This window comes from Pleurodeles waltl, chromosome 8, assembly GCF_031143425.1.
Source record: "Pleurodeles waltl isolate 20211129_DDA chromosome 8, aPleWal1.hap1.20221129, whole genome shotgun sequence".
NCBI classification, from domain to species: domain Eukaryota; kingdom Metazoa; phylum Chordata; class Amphibia; order Caudata; family Salamandridae; genus Pleurodeles; species Pleurodeles waltl.
Genome location: NC_090447.1, coordinates 652,335,877 through 652,352,439, shown reverse-complemented (window position 1 = coordinate 652,352,439; position 16,563 = coordinate 652,335,877). Strand labels below are relative to the sequence as shown.

Genomic DNA, 16,563 nt, shown 5'->3' with positions numbered 1-16,563 from the left:
CTATTCTACTGGACTCCAGTTTGGCGATAAAGAAACCTTTTAGCATTTACGGGTGTGATAGATGAAATGTATTGATCCAATTTATTTTATTTTATTTTTTTCCTTTCACTTGCCTAAATTCAATTAATTTCAAAGACCTATAAATTTCCATAATACATAAATACAAATATATTAAAAGCACTAAGCAACAAAATTGCACTAGATTGCCGACTGGCCGATAATCCCCACATCTCATTTAAGGGGATTCTCGGCCACTTTCTTTCTCAGTTACTTTTATTCCTGTCTTGAAATTCCATTCTCTAACCATAATCAGGCCATTACACATTTTCCAATATTGTACATATTTCGAAACTTCATTTTCTAAAAAAAATACTTTAAACTCACATATTTATATCAGCACCCTTAGTTTCTTTTTTCATTTTTGGTGCCTAAAACAAAATCAAACTGTCTACCATGCTAAAGAAAATGTTTGATATTTTCCACACGCCCTAATTTGCAGTTACCTAAAGCTGTTATTTCCTTCTATTTATCCATTTGTCATGTGTATACGGCTAGTAGTAAGGGCATTTAAAAGCATATTCAGCAAATATGTTTCCTCAAGTGTCCTGAGCACACCATTTTCACTTGTTGCTCTCTTTCATAGGGATTCTTAAGTCCTCAGTAAACGGTGAGCGAGGAAAGACTTTAAAATTATGGCCAGTCTTTTGCAAGGTAACTGTCTAAGTTACATTTCCTGCATTCCATGCGTATTACTATAATCAGCTGTATATCGTATTCCTCACTTAACACGAAATTCAAGCAGACCGTTTTGCTTTACTTAATTCCTGGATTATCTTTGTAAACTCTAGACCTGTTGGTTTGCTTAGCAGTTTTCCTCCTCACATGTGTCTAGGGTCTTTATTTCTTACTGATCAAAGAATACTCTGTCAAAATAATGTATCCAGTCACTTGTAAGTACTGAATCGTTGATGGATAGTGGTGTGTCTTGTCATCAGTGCACAAATTCTTTACTTTTTACAATGTCAGCCATACCAGCCCACTACTCAAGGACATTCTTTTGCTCTCTCTCGCTTTTGAGCGACAAGGCCTTAGTTGTTAATTATAACTATGCTTACATACCTCACAGGTGGTATCAAATGAACTTGAATTCAGATTAAGTAGTTCATTATTTCGCACTTCTCTTTAACTAAAGAATTTAGTCACTGCTTGTTCAAGGTTGCCAGTGGATTTCTCCAGAAGGTCTCTGGAAGTTTTTTTTAGGAATTAATTAGGCTCTCTTATTTCCATAAATTTCCCATTCACATTGCCTTTTTATTTTTCACATAAATCGGTCCCAACACTACCGTTAAATATTTTGTTGCCACCCCATTCCCTTTAGTCTCCAGATCACTACATTGAAAGATTTCAGCTAGAGGTTTGTATTTTTCGACGTGAAGTTTGGAACTTATGTACATAAGGACACACAAGAAAATCAATGTCCGTTAAGAGATGGAACTTACAAACATAGTGTTGTCCCACTCCTTTGCAATTTAGATTGAAGACATTTAATGGAGTATGAAAATTAATTTGTGTACTGTATGCAGAATAAACATGCATTAAATTGGGTGCACCTTTTTAGCTGACAAACAGTGGTGCACCTTATGGAAGATGCCCATCTAGCAGATACAGTGAACTATGTTGAATCTTTAATGACAATATTTTATTACATCACTTAAAAATTTAGGGTGGTGATTAGATGTGTGTAAAAATCGAAATATTTATTGTGTTTCTAATCTCTTGTAGATAAGTGTAAAAAGATTATCCATCCAGACTGTGATATAAAATTCACTGGAAATGTCACCTGGGTTGGGAAGAGCTCCATGGAAGTCAAAATGCATATGCTCCAGGTATCCATTTCGTCACTTATCTTTTACCAGTAGACACCATTTGTTACAGAAATGAGAACAGGTAATCTGATTCAGCCTACTTGCATAGGCTCTTCTCATGAATTAAATTAAATAGAAGATTGCCTTACAAACATTGTCCTATGTATGTTCTTACATTTGCCAGTTGTGGGACTGCAGTGATAATCCCGTTTGTGCTTCTAATACTGCATTCCTACTACTGATTATTTTGCATATCTTACTTGCAGGTTCTTCTAGTTAGTCGCCTAAGTGTTATTTATGAGTGGCTAAATGATGTCCAGGTGTAGCTCTTGATAATCATCAAAGCAGCTATGCTCGCTAGCTTTTGAACAAGAGAAAGAAAGTGAGAAACCTACTACTCTAGTTTTGGAACCATGGTGTTAAAATTAGGAAGCTCTCACCAAAGATACATCTGTGGCTAGAGACAGACATGCCTGGATACGTTCTGGTGGGTTTTCTGGAACCGTCTAAGAAAACTTCATGCATAGGCCGTTCATTGGCGCTTTCCTTTTTTATTAAAAGTCTGACTTGGCTCTGGTGAGAATCAAGCAGGGTCGTTGAATGGGTCACTTGCCGGGCTTCACCTCACCCGAGTGAGAAATGAAACTGTACCATCATTATTGGTGAAGTAGTCTTGAATCAGTCCCACAAGTGTTGTGTAGGCCTGGATCCTCTAGCATGGTTGAGGATTATAATCCAATATGTTTCTACCCTGATAATAAATTAATATCATATTTGTGGATTGAGGGTTCCAGACCAAACTATTCTGTCAAACTATTCTGTCAAGCTGCACACATAAATTGTATAAGGGGGAGTATAACAAATAAAGCCAAAGGATGGAGTTATAGAGGCACCAGCCATCTACTGGCAACCATTACGGCAACCATTGCCATAGGCCCTTAGCATTGTTGCCAAGAGCTCATTTTGGAATTTGTTTGCATTTTCTGATCCCCGTTGGAGCTTTTCCACCTCCTTTACTTTTTTCTTGCCTTGGATACTCACAGGATCAGAATAGGAGAAACGCAGGGTATTTTGGTAAAATAAACTTACCTTTATTATAGATCTTTTGACCCTGTTCCTTGAGTTCACTCTTATTCACAAAATCCTCTTACATAGGATTGTGCCATTTGCCAAACCATCACTTCAATAGGCTACATTCCAGAAGATGGAACTAGGGGTGGGACGGTGGTCGGATGGGTGTGTGCGTACATGCGTTTGTTAGTCCACTGGTGTTGAAGGGAGTTTGGCTGCCTAATGGCAATGATACATACGTAGTAACCCCTGCACAAAACTCTGAATTAAATAACTTTCACAATTTGTTTCTGTTCTGACTACTAGGTGGTACGGTACCAACAGGTTGCTAATAAGAGGACCTATGTAGAAGCAAAATTGGAGCCACCACAAACATAACTTTATGACTTATTTGTATTTTAGCTCCTTGATGGCGTCTACAGTCCTGTATTAGATGCAACTTTTGTCATGGTGGCAAGGGACCCAGAAAATAAGAGGTATGTTTACCTGTTGTGAATTATTATTAAGATTTTAAAATTACCAAGAAAAAACTAAAGAGCACCCAGAATTTGAGTCTTTCGGCACTCTTAATTTTTCACAGTTTATTTACTCCCAAAATCATAGTGAAGCCTCAGAAATTAAGGGTTCTTGGAGGAGGGGTGCATGCAGTACTAGAAAGGCCAGGACATCAGGGAACATATCAAATCATGGAATATTGTTATGACATGGCCAAAGATTTGAAAATCACCATCTTGTTTAGTCAGAATGCACATGCTCATCTTCAGCCTCTAATACTCTGCACTTTCTCTCCAGCTTTCTATATCATCGCCTAGTTTAGCGTCCGTACATGCCAAGGACGTGCAGGTCTCCTCAGCCAACGACCATTCTTGAAGGTCTGTGCACTGCAGCTTAAAAAACAGGACTGGACCCTTTACACCTTTTGGCCAGTATGAGCCACTTATGCGTGAAATCAAACCTGTGTTAGCCCACGCTTTATTTATGCGCCCTTCTTTTGGAATTGCTTTCCTGGATCCTCTATTACAGGCTTTTCTGACACTTTGTATTCTTCAGTGTGCTGCTTCCTAGCTGCCCACCATGATTTCCTGACTCTTGATTTGTTTTAGCCAGATTATGTTTATATTTGGGATGTACTCCCGTCTCACTCATGTGCCAAAATCCACAGTTTGGGCTTCTGAATGTTTCTTCCCTTCTCAAAGTTGTTGACAGCTTTTTAGTTTTTCCAAGTTATTGCCCTTCTTTATGTTCATATTAGCTACTCTTATCAGGAGTCTAAGTGTCATACACGCTTTCATTGCTCAGATAACCCATGCTCGTACTGCTGACCCTTGACCTAATGTCTGGGTCAAGAAGCTGTAGACACATAGGGCAACATTGGAATATTGAATATATAAATGTAGGATGCAAAACTGTAACTTTATGGATAAATTAGTAGTTAAATACTCTGCAATTGTTGTGTTCTGTGGCAGTTTGTTTTTGATCACTTTTAGGCTTTATATCTTTGTCACTGGCAGTTTGTCCACTTTTCACACTGAGCAGGGTTGTAAGGTTGTATGATATTTCTCTATGTAAAATTCTGATCTATATGTTCTCAGTTCATCTTTGTTGCCCAGATGTTCGTTATTATTTTACTTTCTTAAGTTGCTTTCTGATTATAGCATATGGTTCATTGTACTCTGTTGAAGTGAAACCGTTTCACACGTGGGCAGGTGCTTGCCCATAGGAGCCTGGTCAACGAGGTATCCAGTTCCTCAATAGTGTCCCAATTAGCAAACAGTCAATACCATGAAAAACGTACAGCTATAACGTGATGAATAGAATGCATGACTTAATCTGAACCACTGGCTATTGGTAAAGGTCACTTCCAGTCCAAGTCTACAGGGACCCGCCCTTTGCAGATCAGTAGTGAACCTGTTCCTCATGGGAGCAGACCATGTTGACCTGCCAGACAAGGTCTGGAATACAGCCTCCAGTCATTGCCAGAGGCTGAGATTGATTCAAGCATTCCATCCACAACCTTGTAGTGTGTTGCAGATGATGCCCTAAGTGACATGCATTCCCAGAGGTCGGCCTGTTGCTCACTATGCCATAGAACTCCGCAGCACCCTACTGACAAGGCCTTAATAGACTCAAGCCAGTCTGTGGTTGCCTGTGTTCTATTATTCGGGATGAACTACTTTCCAAAAGACTAGTTCTGTCTAGGGTGGCATGGTGGGCCCAAAACAATAGACTGGAATGTAGCCCAGCAGTTGCCTAAGGCTGAGCTGAATTACATCCATCACCTTGTTTGTTGCTGAAAAATGTTCAGGCATCTCGTAGCACTATCATTTTAATTAAAGCTATATTTCCCATTATGTGGAGTGGCTGTCTCATCCAGAAATCCATCAAGCTATATACACCTTACATCGTTAACCCTGAATTTAGTGTAATTTAAGCGTCTTTGGCATGTGACATTTGAATACTCAGATATTTCAGTGCAGATGTTGCGAGACAAGTTAGATAAACGTGCACTCTGTCATGTGTACATGGATCAGTTGGTGCGCAGTCACAATATTTTTTCCATATTTCTCCAGCATATTAACCCCTTCGCTGCCAGGCCTTTTCCCCCCTCAGGGGACAGGCCTTTTTTTGGCTATTTGGGGCAGTTCGCGCTTAGGCCCTCATAACGTTTTGTCCACATAAGCTACCCACGCCAAATTTGCGTCCTTTTATTCCAACATTCCAGGGATTCCAGAGGTACCCAGAGTTTGTTGGTTCCCCTGAAGGAGACCAAGAAATTACCCAAAATACTGCAAAAAGTTCGTTTTTTTATAAATAAAAAAAAAGGGGGAAAAAGGACTGCAGAAGAAGGCTTGTGTTTTTTTCCCTGAAAATGGCAACAACAAAGGGTTTGCGGTATTAAAATCACCAGCTTCCCAGCTTTCAGGAACAGGTAGACTTGAATCAGAAAACCACATTTTTCAACACAATTTTGGCATTTTACTGGGACATACCCCATTTTTACTATTTTGTGTGCTTTCAGCCTCCTTCCAGTTAGTGATAGAAATGGGTGTGAAACCAATTCTGGATCCCAGAAAGCTAAACATTTCTGAAAAGAAGACAAAATTCTGAATTCAGCAATCTGTAATTTGTGTAGATCCTACAAGGTTTCCCTACAGAAAATAACAGCTGAAATAAAAAAAAAAATTTAAATTGAGAGGGCAAAAAACAGCCATTTTTCACCACGTTTTACCCTGTCACTTTTTCCTGCGATGACAGATTTTCAAAAGTAATATACTGTTACATCTGCTGCACTCTTGTGGTTGTGGGGATATATAGGGCTTGTAGGTACATCAAGAACCCTATGTACCCAGAGCCAACAAAGGAGCTGCACCTTGCAATGGGTTTTCATTCTATGCCGGGTGGTATCAAGCAAACCTTTGTATTTCCAAACTGGGCACAAGATAAGGTGTCGAGAAGCAGTGGTTATTTGCACATCTCTGAATTCTGGGGTGCCCATATTAGCATGTGAATTACAGGGCATTTCTCAAATAGACGTCTTTTTTTTTTTTACACACTGTCTTACATTTGAAAGGAAACAATGTAGAGAAAGACAAGGGGCAATAACACTTGTTTTGCTATTCTGTGTTCCCCCAAATCTCCCGTTAAAAATGGTACCTCGCTTGCGTGGGTAGGCCTAATGCTCGTGACAGGAAACGCAACATGGACACATCACATTTTTACATTGAAATCTGACGTGTTTTTTGCAAAGAGCCTAGCTGTAGATTTTGGCCTCTAGCTCAGCCGGCACCTAGGGAAACCTACCAAACCTGTGCATTTTTTAAAACTAGAGACCTAGGGGAATCCAAGATTGGGTGACTTGTGGGGTTTTCACCAGGTTCTGTTACCCAGAATCCTTTGCACACCTCAAAATGTGGCCCAAAACACTATTTTTCCCTCACATTTCGGTGACAGAAAGTTTTGGAATCTGAGAGGAGCCACAAATTTCCTTCCACTCAGCGTTCCCCAAGTCTCCTGATAACAATAGTAGCTCACTTGTGTGGGTAGGCCTAGCTCCAGCGAAAGGAAATGCCCCAAAACACTATGTGGACGCATCAAAATTATCAAATACTAAACTACCTGTTTTTGCGGGGGGCACCTGCATTTAGGGAGACGTACCAAACCCAACCATTTCTGAAAATTAGACACCCGCGGGAATCCAGGGAGGTGTGACTTGCGTGGATCCCCCAATGTTTTCTTACACAGAATCCTCAGCAAACCTCAAATTTAGCTAAAAAATCTAATTTTTCCTACGTTTCTGTGTGTGTAAAATTGATACCTCACTTGTGTAGGTGGGCCAAGTGCCTGTGACAAGGAAGAGCCAAAAACATGTTGAAATTGAGGGGGAACCAAAGCGGGTCCAAAAGGGCAGTTTGGGAAAAAAACATTTTTAGGCTGACAAGTGGGGCAAAATTTTTATCGGTATAGATGAGACAATGCTGGGTAGTAGGAATTTTGTAGATTCCTGCATATTCCGGAAGGTTCCATCACAAAAATGTGGAAAAAATGTGGAAAAAATGTGTGATGTCCAGCAAAGTTGGAGATTTGCAGGGCATTGTGGGTAAGAAAATGGTGCGGGTGCATGTGAAGCACACCACCCTGGACTCACCCAGATGTTTAGTTTTCAGATGTGTCTAGGTCTTGTGGATTTTTCTACATGGCAGCGTCCCGAAGTCCAAAAAGTGCAGCCCTCTCCATTCTAAGTAGGACGATTTTGAGAGTTAGCCAAGCTCTCATTGCCCAAATGTAAAACCGAAACCCAAAATAATCAAATGTCATCTTGCTTGCCGTGGGATAAGATGTTTTAGTGTGTGGGGGAGAGAGCTGAAAGACTGTTACCCCCCTTCAGTTGGGGTGGGGGCATAACCATGCCCATCCTAGTTGGTAGACACCACCACACTGTTTTGGCCAAACCCCCACCCTCTTATTTTGAAAAGAAAAATCTTCTCTGGTGGGCTTTCTGCCCAAAAATAATATGGAGTGACCCTTGTCTAAGGGGTCGCTCCCCACACATAAAAAAATTAAGTAAACAAAAAAATATATATCCCTGGGGTCTAGGGGAGATAGGCCGATCAACGCGCAGTTGGCATTTTCTCAACAGGTTGGGACTACATCCCCCAGACACAAAACAGACCTGACCTCGCACTGTGAGGGACATGCATTTGGCATTTTCTCAACAGCCTGGGGTGGGACTACATCCCCCAGCACCCGGCTCCAGATGCAAAACAGACCTGACCTCACGCGGGACGCGCATTGGGCATTTTCTCAACAGCCTGAGGTGGGACTACATCCCCCAGACTTCCGGCTCCAGATAAAAAAACAGACCTGACCTCACGCGGCTCTGGACGTGCATTTGGCATTTTCTCAACAGCCTGGGGTGGCAGTACATCCCCCAGACTCTCGGCTCCAGATTCAAAACAGACCTGACCTTGTGTGGTGCGGGACGCACCTGGGCGTGCACCAGGGTGAATACTGGGCGTCGCCCGGAAGAGGCCGGGTAGGGCATACTAACGTGGCCAGTGAAGTAACCATTAAGTATCTTTTTCATTATCCAGGTTGTTACATAACCTTATCAATTATGGGGAAAAGGAAAGCCACTGATTTTCCTGTACCAGTGAATGGCACTAAAAAAAACCTTTAAAAAACGCTCAAGTAAGCAAGCGAACTTGGCCTCTGCTTGTGGATCGAACCCTCTTGATGAAATTGATCTACTGTTTGAGGAAGTAGAGGCTTTTTTGAACACTCATTCAACCGGGGGCATGTGTACCAAGGAGGATTCATCTCGAAATAGGAAAATCCCGGAGATTTTTACTAAGAAGAGGAGGAGGCAATTATCAGACACTACTATAGAGGTTGCTGGAAGGGAGGAATTGTACATCCCAAGAGATACTGATATATCTCCATCGCTGGCAATATCTTGTAGTGTCCCCAGTTCCCCACCCGTTCAGAAGGGCACTTTTTCTGAGGCAGTAATGCCCCTTCCTCTTCCGCAGAGTCCAGTGGTAAGGGTGGTTCCAAATATACTGTGTACTAATCGATTTGATCCACTGGCAGAGGAAGGGGACCTACCTATGGGCACACTACAATCTCCGGCCAGAGCAGCTACTCATGACAATACCTTGACAAATCCCCTGTTTGGTTCCAAAGGGTTGGAATCGCCAGTGGCTTAGCAACTAGGGCCCAGGATTTGGGCCTGAAAAGTGGCGATAATATAATCTACATGATTGATGTCTCAAAATTGGCACCAGGCTCTGTTGAGAATCATAGAATCCTTGATTAATAAGGTAATACACTGGTTATGCATCCGACAAAACTGTCTCTCAGTTATTCGTTCGGATATACTTGCAGCGGATAGATGTAGTTCCCTGGGTTAAAATTTTGATTTAATTTCTGTCCATCTTGCTGATAAGGTATTGGTGAATCAACTTAAGGCTTTTGATATGCGTACCCGCAAGTATAGGGAGTCGAGCGGGGGGGATTAGTTTTGCACTGAAGCCACGTTGTGCTTGTTCGACTGCTATCCATTGAAGTTCAAATTATTCCCTGGGAAGTTATTTACTTATGGCAACTAAATTTCCTTGTCCGTTGCCAAACCCTGTATGACTAACTATTGATCAGGAAGCACCTATGGGGATCTGCTCTGAGGCTTTGCACATGAACGAGAGTAACAGGGTGGTGTTTCCTGGGATTAGCAATGAGGAGATGGACATGAAGGAGGCTGGATGCCCTATCCATGGCATTGAGTCAGACAATTATGAATTAACATTAATGACCTGGAACTTAGCTGGCCTTGATAGGAAGTTGGCCGACCCAGAATGGATTACGTATATTAATAATCAGGACATTTGTCTGTTTCAGGAAACTTGGGCTGAGGACGAAACTAATATAGATGGGTTTCTTTCATTTAGCATTCCTTCACAACCTCCAGAGAAGGGTTTAGGCAGTGCCAAAGGAGGCCTATTAGTCCTTTTAAATTAGAAATTGCAATGTGATTGTTAGAAATGGGTTTTTTGGTTGGCAGTCAGGTTACCCTCTGTCCAAGCAAGAACCCTCACTCTAGTCAGGGTAAGTCACACACAATCCAAAATTATCCTGTGCCCACCCTCTGGTAGCTTGGCACGAGCAGTCAGGCTTAACTTAGAAGGCAATGTGTAAAGTATTTGTGCAATAAATCACACAGTAACACAATATAGCACCACAAAAATACACCACACAGTATTTAGAAAAATATATAATATTCATCAGGATAATTGTAGGTTAAAACAAATAAAGATGCAATGTGAAATTGTAGATCCTATGAAGGGAGCAGGCCTCACAGTAGTGTAAAAACGAATTCTGATGGATACAACTACCTGTGGATTCTTCACCTAATGAATACTTCCATTGCGCCAGCATTCAACGGAAATCTTCTTCCTAGCTTCTACGCATCGATGAGGACGTCACAATTGCCCACGCAACGCCGTCTGACGTCATACAGGCAATAAGAGGTCCTAGCCGACGTCAGTTCCCTTTTTTCCGTTCCATTCGAAACGGTTATCTTCGAGGGAGCTACTGTTGCTGTATCGACAGTTACAGTGTATTTTTGGCTATTTTTTCTTGGGACATTACAATGTCGCAAAGAAAGTCAGGATTCAAGCCCTGCCGTGAGTGTGGTGGCAAAATGTCGGTAACGGACCCACATTCTGACTGCTTGTGGTGTCTTAGTTCCGACCACGATGTTGATAAGTGCGATTCTTGTCAACATATGAATCCTAAGGCCCTGAAAGAGCGTGAGGCCAAGCTTTTTCTTCGAAATCGAAAAAGAAGGAGAAGAGACATCACCGAAAGTCGTCATCACCGAAGTCTCATCGGCGTCATCGGGGCACCCGGCGTCGTCGAGAATCACGGCGCCGGTCGACTAGGGAGAGGTCTCGATCGAGGTCTCCATCAACTCGACGTCGGAAGACTTGGGAAGTCAGTCCCACTGTCACTCCCCAGCCGACGACGCCGTTACCATCTCCGGCTTCACCGACTTCACCCATGTCATCGGGCCATCCTCCTTCAGTGTTCGAGGTTCCGCAGCCTCAGATGTTTTCTCCGTCTTTGCAGACGTCGAGACCGGCGTCGGTGTCGCCTTCGAACCAGGCACCCCAGTACCTGGCTTTCCCGGCCCCTGGAGCTGATAGTACCGCATTCCTGAATGCAATGTTTTCCATCTTCCAACAGATGGCTCCAGGTGGTGGACCGGTTGGTCCGTCGGGCCCTTTGGCCTTCAACATGGATGCTCCGGCTCCACTTCGACCGGCACCCTTTATGCCCTTTCTCCCGCTGGGGAACGTGGGCTCGGCGCTGGTATCGGCTCCGGTGGCTTCGGCTCCTACGTCTTCGGCTCCTGCGGCTTCGATGACTCAGCCAGTGACGCCGACTAGACCTCCTCCGAATCCGGGGCAGTCTTCACACCATCCGGCTCCTCGTTCGGCGCCAAAGAGAACTATGTAGACCCGGCGTCTGACGGATCCGAGGATCGGCGTCATTCTTCGATGTCCGCTGACGCCATGTCGACGCCGAGGATAGAGGAGAGGCTGCACTCGAGGAGGCTTGCTCTTCGCCTCCTTGAAGAGCAGGAATACCAGAGGCAAGCCTTGGAGGAAGGGGAGATCGAGGACTCTCGTGAGGGTCTCCATGGACTTGACACTGCTAGTGGTCTGGACACCTCCCCTGAATGGGACTTGTCATCACCTGGGGAGTACACAGAGGAGGCGGCCACTTTTCATTCTGTCATCAGAAAGGCAGCTGACTTTCTGGACCTTCCTTTGCCGGTGGCTGAGGCCAAGCAGAACATCTTGACAGAAGTGTTGCACCCTGCCTCTACATCTGCAGAGCCACTTTTGCCTTTCAATGAAGCACTACTAGACCCTATTTTGGAAGTCTGGAAGAAGCCAGTGTCTTCTTCAGCCGTCAATAGATCTGTGGCTCGGAGGTATCGGGTTGCACCGGCTGACCCAGGTTTTCTTTCCAGACATCCAACACCTGAAAGCCTGGTGGTCCAAGCTTCATGCTCAGCAAGATCTGCTCCTGGGTCCTTTCCAGCTGTACCCTCGGATAGAGACTCTAAAAAGATGGACATGTCATCCAAAAAGGTGTTCTCGTCATGTAGCATGGCGTTGAAGTCCACCAATGCTACATGCATTTTAGGAAGATACATTTATGCCCTGATGGACGAGATTAAATCGACACACACAGAGGTTCCTCAGGAATTATTGAGCTTGGTCTCTGACGCTCAGGCAGCTGCAACCCAGGTTATTCAATCTGGGTTGGATACATCTGACTCGGTTGCTAGAGCTTTGGGCACTGCTGTGGTTACAAGGAGGCAGGCCTGGCTTTGTAGCTCTGGATTTTCCTCTGATGTGCAGTCGACCCTATTGGACCTTCCTTTTGATGGTGACAAACTGTTTGGTGCCAAGGCAGATTCGGCCTTAGAAAGGTTCAAAGAGAGTAGGGCCACGGCCAAGTCGCTGGGCTTGCAAGCCACTTCTTCTTCTTCCTCCAGATTTTTTAGGAGGTTTTGAGGATTTGGTCGTGGTTCCTCCTCCTCCTCCTTTCGAGGGAAATTCCAGCAACCCACCTCTGCTCTCTCCTATAGATCTTTCAGAGGGAAGGGTAGGGTCCGTACCAGGGGAGCCACTCAGCAGCACTCTGCCTCTTCCTCATCCTCTGGAGGGGTGCAGCAGGGGAAGCAGCCTTAGGCTTCCACCAATTCCCTCTCACTCCACTCCTGTAGGGGGGAGGTTACTGAATTTTCTCCACAAGTGGGAGGTCATAACATCAGACTCCTGGATTACCAGCATTGTGAGAAAAGGCTATACCCTACCCTTTCGGGAGTTTCCGCCCCCCATCCCGCCCCACCCGTCTTATTGTTCAGAAGAACACCTCCTGTTGTTAGAACAGGAGGTTCAAGTCCTCCTTTCAAAGGGCGCGGTGGAGTTGGTCCCAGAGCAGGAAAGGGGTCAAGGTTGTTACTCGAGATACTTCCTGATTCCCAAGAAGGATTGTCGGTTGAGACCAATCCTGGACCTAAGGATCTTGAATTGGTTCCTCAAACAGGAAAAGTTCAAGATGCTGACCCTAGCTCAGGTGCTCTCTGTGCATTCAAGGAAGGGGCATTGTTCTGACAGGAAATCAGGGCCTGCGCCACCTCATTGATAAATAAGGTAAATAATAATGGAGCTATCACACAGCCCTGACAAACTGCCCTTTGAATAGAAAGCGCTGGATAGATGCTGCTCTACGCTGTAACATCTCCGCACTTTTACTAATCTGGTCCTCCCAGTGTAATTTACTTGTTAACCTCGTGCCCAAATAGTCTATTGAGCTAACTTTGCTTAAAGGGACTCCATCTAGTTTAATAATGCATCTCTTACAGGGTCCCGAATTAAACACCATCAATTTAGTTTTACTGATATTCAACTCCAGCCCATAATCCCTGCAGAATAAATTAAATCTATCAACAAGAATTTGTAGACCCATTGGTGTCTTTGAAATAAGAAGTACACAGAAAATTCCCATTCTTCTTTTTTACTGATGATTCACTTCTTATTTCAAACAAGCATTGGTACCTGCAAATACATTTCGTCTGTTCCTGAGCATCTGGTGTCCTTTGTCTTTCTTCCAATCTGTCCAGTGAGGGTGCAAGAGTTGTTCCCTAACACCCACATTGAGCCAGTTGCCCAGCAAGCAGGCTTAAAGGCTTAGCCACCAGGACAAATAGTGAAGGAGATAGCAAACAGCCCTATCTGGTCCCGTGATTCAGATCCCAATTTTCAGAGAGTATCTTGCTGGCCTTCAACTGCACCTGTGGCATTGCTTACAATAGCCATATCCAGCGAAGTATGCATGGATCAAAATTATATTTTTCCTGGACTTGGAACTTAAACTTCCTATCCCACTTTATTCAATGCTTTTTCAATATTGAGCAAGTCAATCGCATACCAACTAGCCATATTGTTGAGTAGGACTTTACACCTGTTAATTGCCTTAGATCATAGTATTAATGCCTTGAATAAATCCCTACTGGTCTATGTGGACAAGGTCTGCTCAGACCCCCCCGTATTTTCTATGACAAGGCACGGCTAAAGATTTTAGCATTAACTGGAATCTTTGAGATTCCGGGAGCCACCTCCTTTCAAATGCTTAGTTCCAAACCTTTATCAACTTTTCTAACACAGTTGTAGAGTAAGACTGATAAAACTGTAGGAAGGCTGCATAGATGAGACCTTTAAGTTTTTTTCATCAATTTAAAAGAGGCCATCAATTCCACTTCTGAGAATGTCCATCTGTTCTTTTAATTATTGAGACAGTCCTGACAGTTCGCTTGACTCAAGAAATATTGCCTTTACTGTGGGTCAGTAGCATCTTGTTGTGAGTAGTGACCTCTCAGATACTTTAATCTCTACCTGTTTGTGTTACAATACCCCCTTTTCATCTGCTACATGGAGTGCGAGAGAGCATGGCATCTCTTTTGCTCTTTTTCTATCTCTGACTAATCATGCTTGGTGACTGCCAGAACTGTTACACTCTTGGTATAATTTTGCCTCTATGATGTAAACTTAAACTTATTCAGTGAGTAGTATAAGGCTTCATGTTTCTTCCTGTTTTGCATTTGGTTGTTCCCAGGTGTTAGACTTGGCATCCTTGGCGTGGTCTACCCTAACTTTTTGCCTCTGTTGCCCAGGTTGTTGATGTGTGCTGGACTCTGTTTTTGCTGTTTTTGTTACTCTGGGCACTTGACCACTGCTATCCAGTCCTAAAGTGCAAGTGCTCCTTTGTGTAATTGGCTTTCCATGATTGGCATTTTTGATATACTGGTAAGTCCCTAGTACAGTGCACTAGAGGTGCCCAGGGCCTGTAAATCAAATGCTACTAGTGGGCCTGCAGCACTGGTTGTGCCACCCACATTAGTAACTCTGTAAACATGACCAGACCAGCCACTGCATTGTCTGTGTGTGCAGTTTTAAACTGCCAATGCGTCTTGGCAAGTATACCCACTTGCCAGGCCTAAACCTTCCCTTTTTATACATGTAAGGCACCCCTAAGGTATGCCCTAGGTAGCCCCATGGGCAGGGTGCAGTGTATGTAAAAGGTGGGACATGTACTTATGTGATTTACATGTCCTGACGGTGAAATACTGTCATTCGGTTTTCACTGGTGTAAGGTCTATCTCTCTCATAGGTTAACATGGGGGCTGCCTTTAAATCTGATTAAAGCGTAGATTCCTTTTGAGAGCAGATAGACATGTGGAGTTTAGGGTCTCTGAACTCACAATTTAAAAAAACATCTGTTAGTAAAGTTGGTTTTTAGATTGTGAGTTGGATAATGCCACTTTTAGAAAGTAGGCATTTTCTTGCTTAAACCATTCTGTGACTCTGTGTGTTTTGTGGATTCCCTGTCTGGGTCAGTTGGACAGTTGGGCTGCTTGCACCTCTCTCTAGACAGTAACACTAAGGGGGCTGGAGTGTAGCCCGCATATTCTGATGAGCCATCTGTGCTAGAGGGAAAGGGAGGGTGGGCATTCACACCTAGCTGGGCTGTGCCTGCCCTCTCACAATGCAGTCTCCAACCTCCTGGTATGTGGCTGGGGCCTAACCAGAGCAAGAAAGGATTTCACAGACACTTGAAACTTTACTTTGAAGTCGGTCTACTTCAAAGGCAGAAAGGGATATAAGAAGAGCACCCCAAACCCCAGACTGGAGATTACTTCAAGGATTCAAGAGGAACCTCTGCCTGGAGAAGAGCTGAGGAAAAGTGCTGCCCTGCCTGTGACTGTGCTTTGTGGACCTATCCTGCAGTTGCTGTTTCTGCCTGTGTAAGGGGACAGAGACTTAACTTTGTTGCATTCCTGCTTGACAAGTGACTCCAAGGGCTTGGAGTAGAGCTTGCCTCCTGTTTTGAAGCCCCAGGGACAGCAAAGGCTTCACCAACCAGAACTGAGTCTACTTGCTGTGGACTGTAGCTTGTCAGAGGGTGCTATTTCATTCCCTCAACACCTGAAAGTGAATTCCTGGAGAGAAGCCAGTCTATCAACACTGGACGACGCCATGCAACTTTGTGAAGGACGCTGCTGCCCGGAACCCCGACTCTGCTTGCCCTGAGGCCGTGTACCTCGCTGAATGCGAATCCGACTACCCTGTGAGCTGGTGCCGCTACCCCAGAACCGCAACGCTTCCTGCCCTGAGGCCTTGGACCTCATAGAATTTTTTTAATCTGATTTATCTGTTTATATAGTCCATCCTGTGGCAAACATTTTGGAATCATTATGGCGCTTTAGATTATGCTTTTTAGATTAAAATTTTCTTATGCATATTTATTGTACCTTGGCGTATGATATTAGCTTACATTTTCTGGGTCCAGAGGTGTTGTTTCTTATATCATTGGTGAAAGTAATTTTCTTATGTCTATTCTTCCATGGTTTTAACTTCTTTTTTTAAAGTCTCTTAATCATTTTACTGTGCATTTTATTCTTATAACCTCTTTTTTATATTGTTATGTATTGCACTTTTATAGAATGTTTTTCTTACCAAAATAAAGTAAATGATGATGATGATGATGATTGATC

General features: G+C 43.6%; 1 protein-coding gene across 3 annotated transcripts in view; it reads left to right on the top strand.

The window, feature by feature from the left end:
• ACOT9 (acyl-CoA thioesterase 9) overlaps positions 1 to 16,563 on the top strand; it is a 550,522-nt gene that overhangs the window by 170,102 nt on the left and 363,857 nt on the right. For all 3 annotated transcript variants that reach the window (XM_069204744.1, XM_069204745.1, XM_069204746.1), the window contains 2 exons: positions 1,783 to 1,886; positions 3,339 to 3,412. In XM_069204744.1, the coding sequence (XP_069060845.1) occupies positions 1,783 to 1,886; positions 3,339 to 3,412 (178 nt within the window). The remainder of the gene's footprint in view (positions 1 to 1,782; positions 1,887 to 3,338; positions 3,413 to 16,563) is intronic.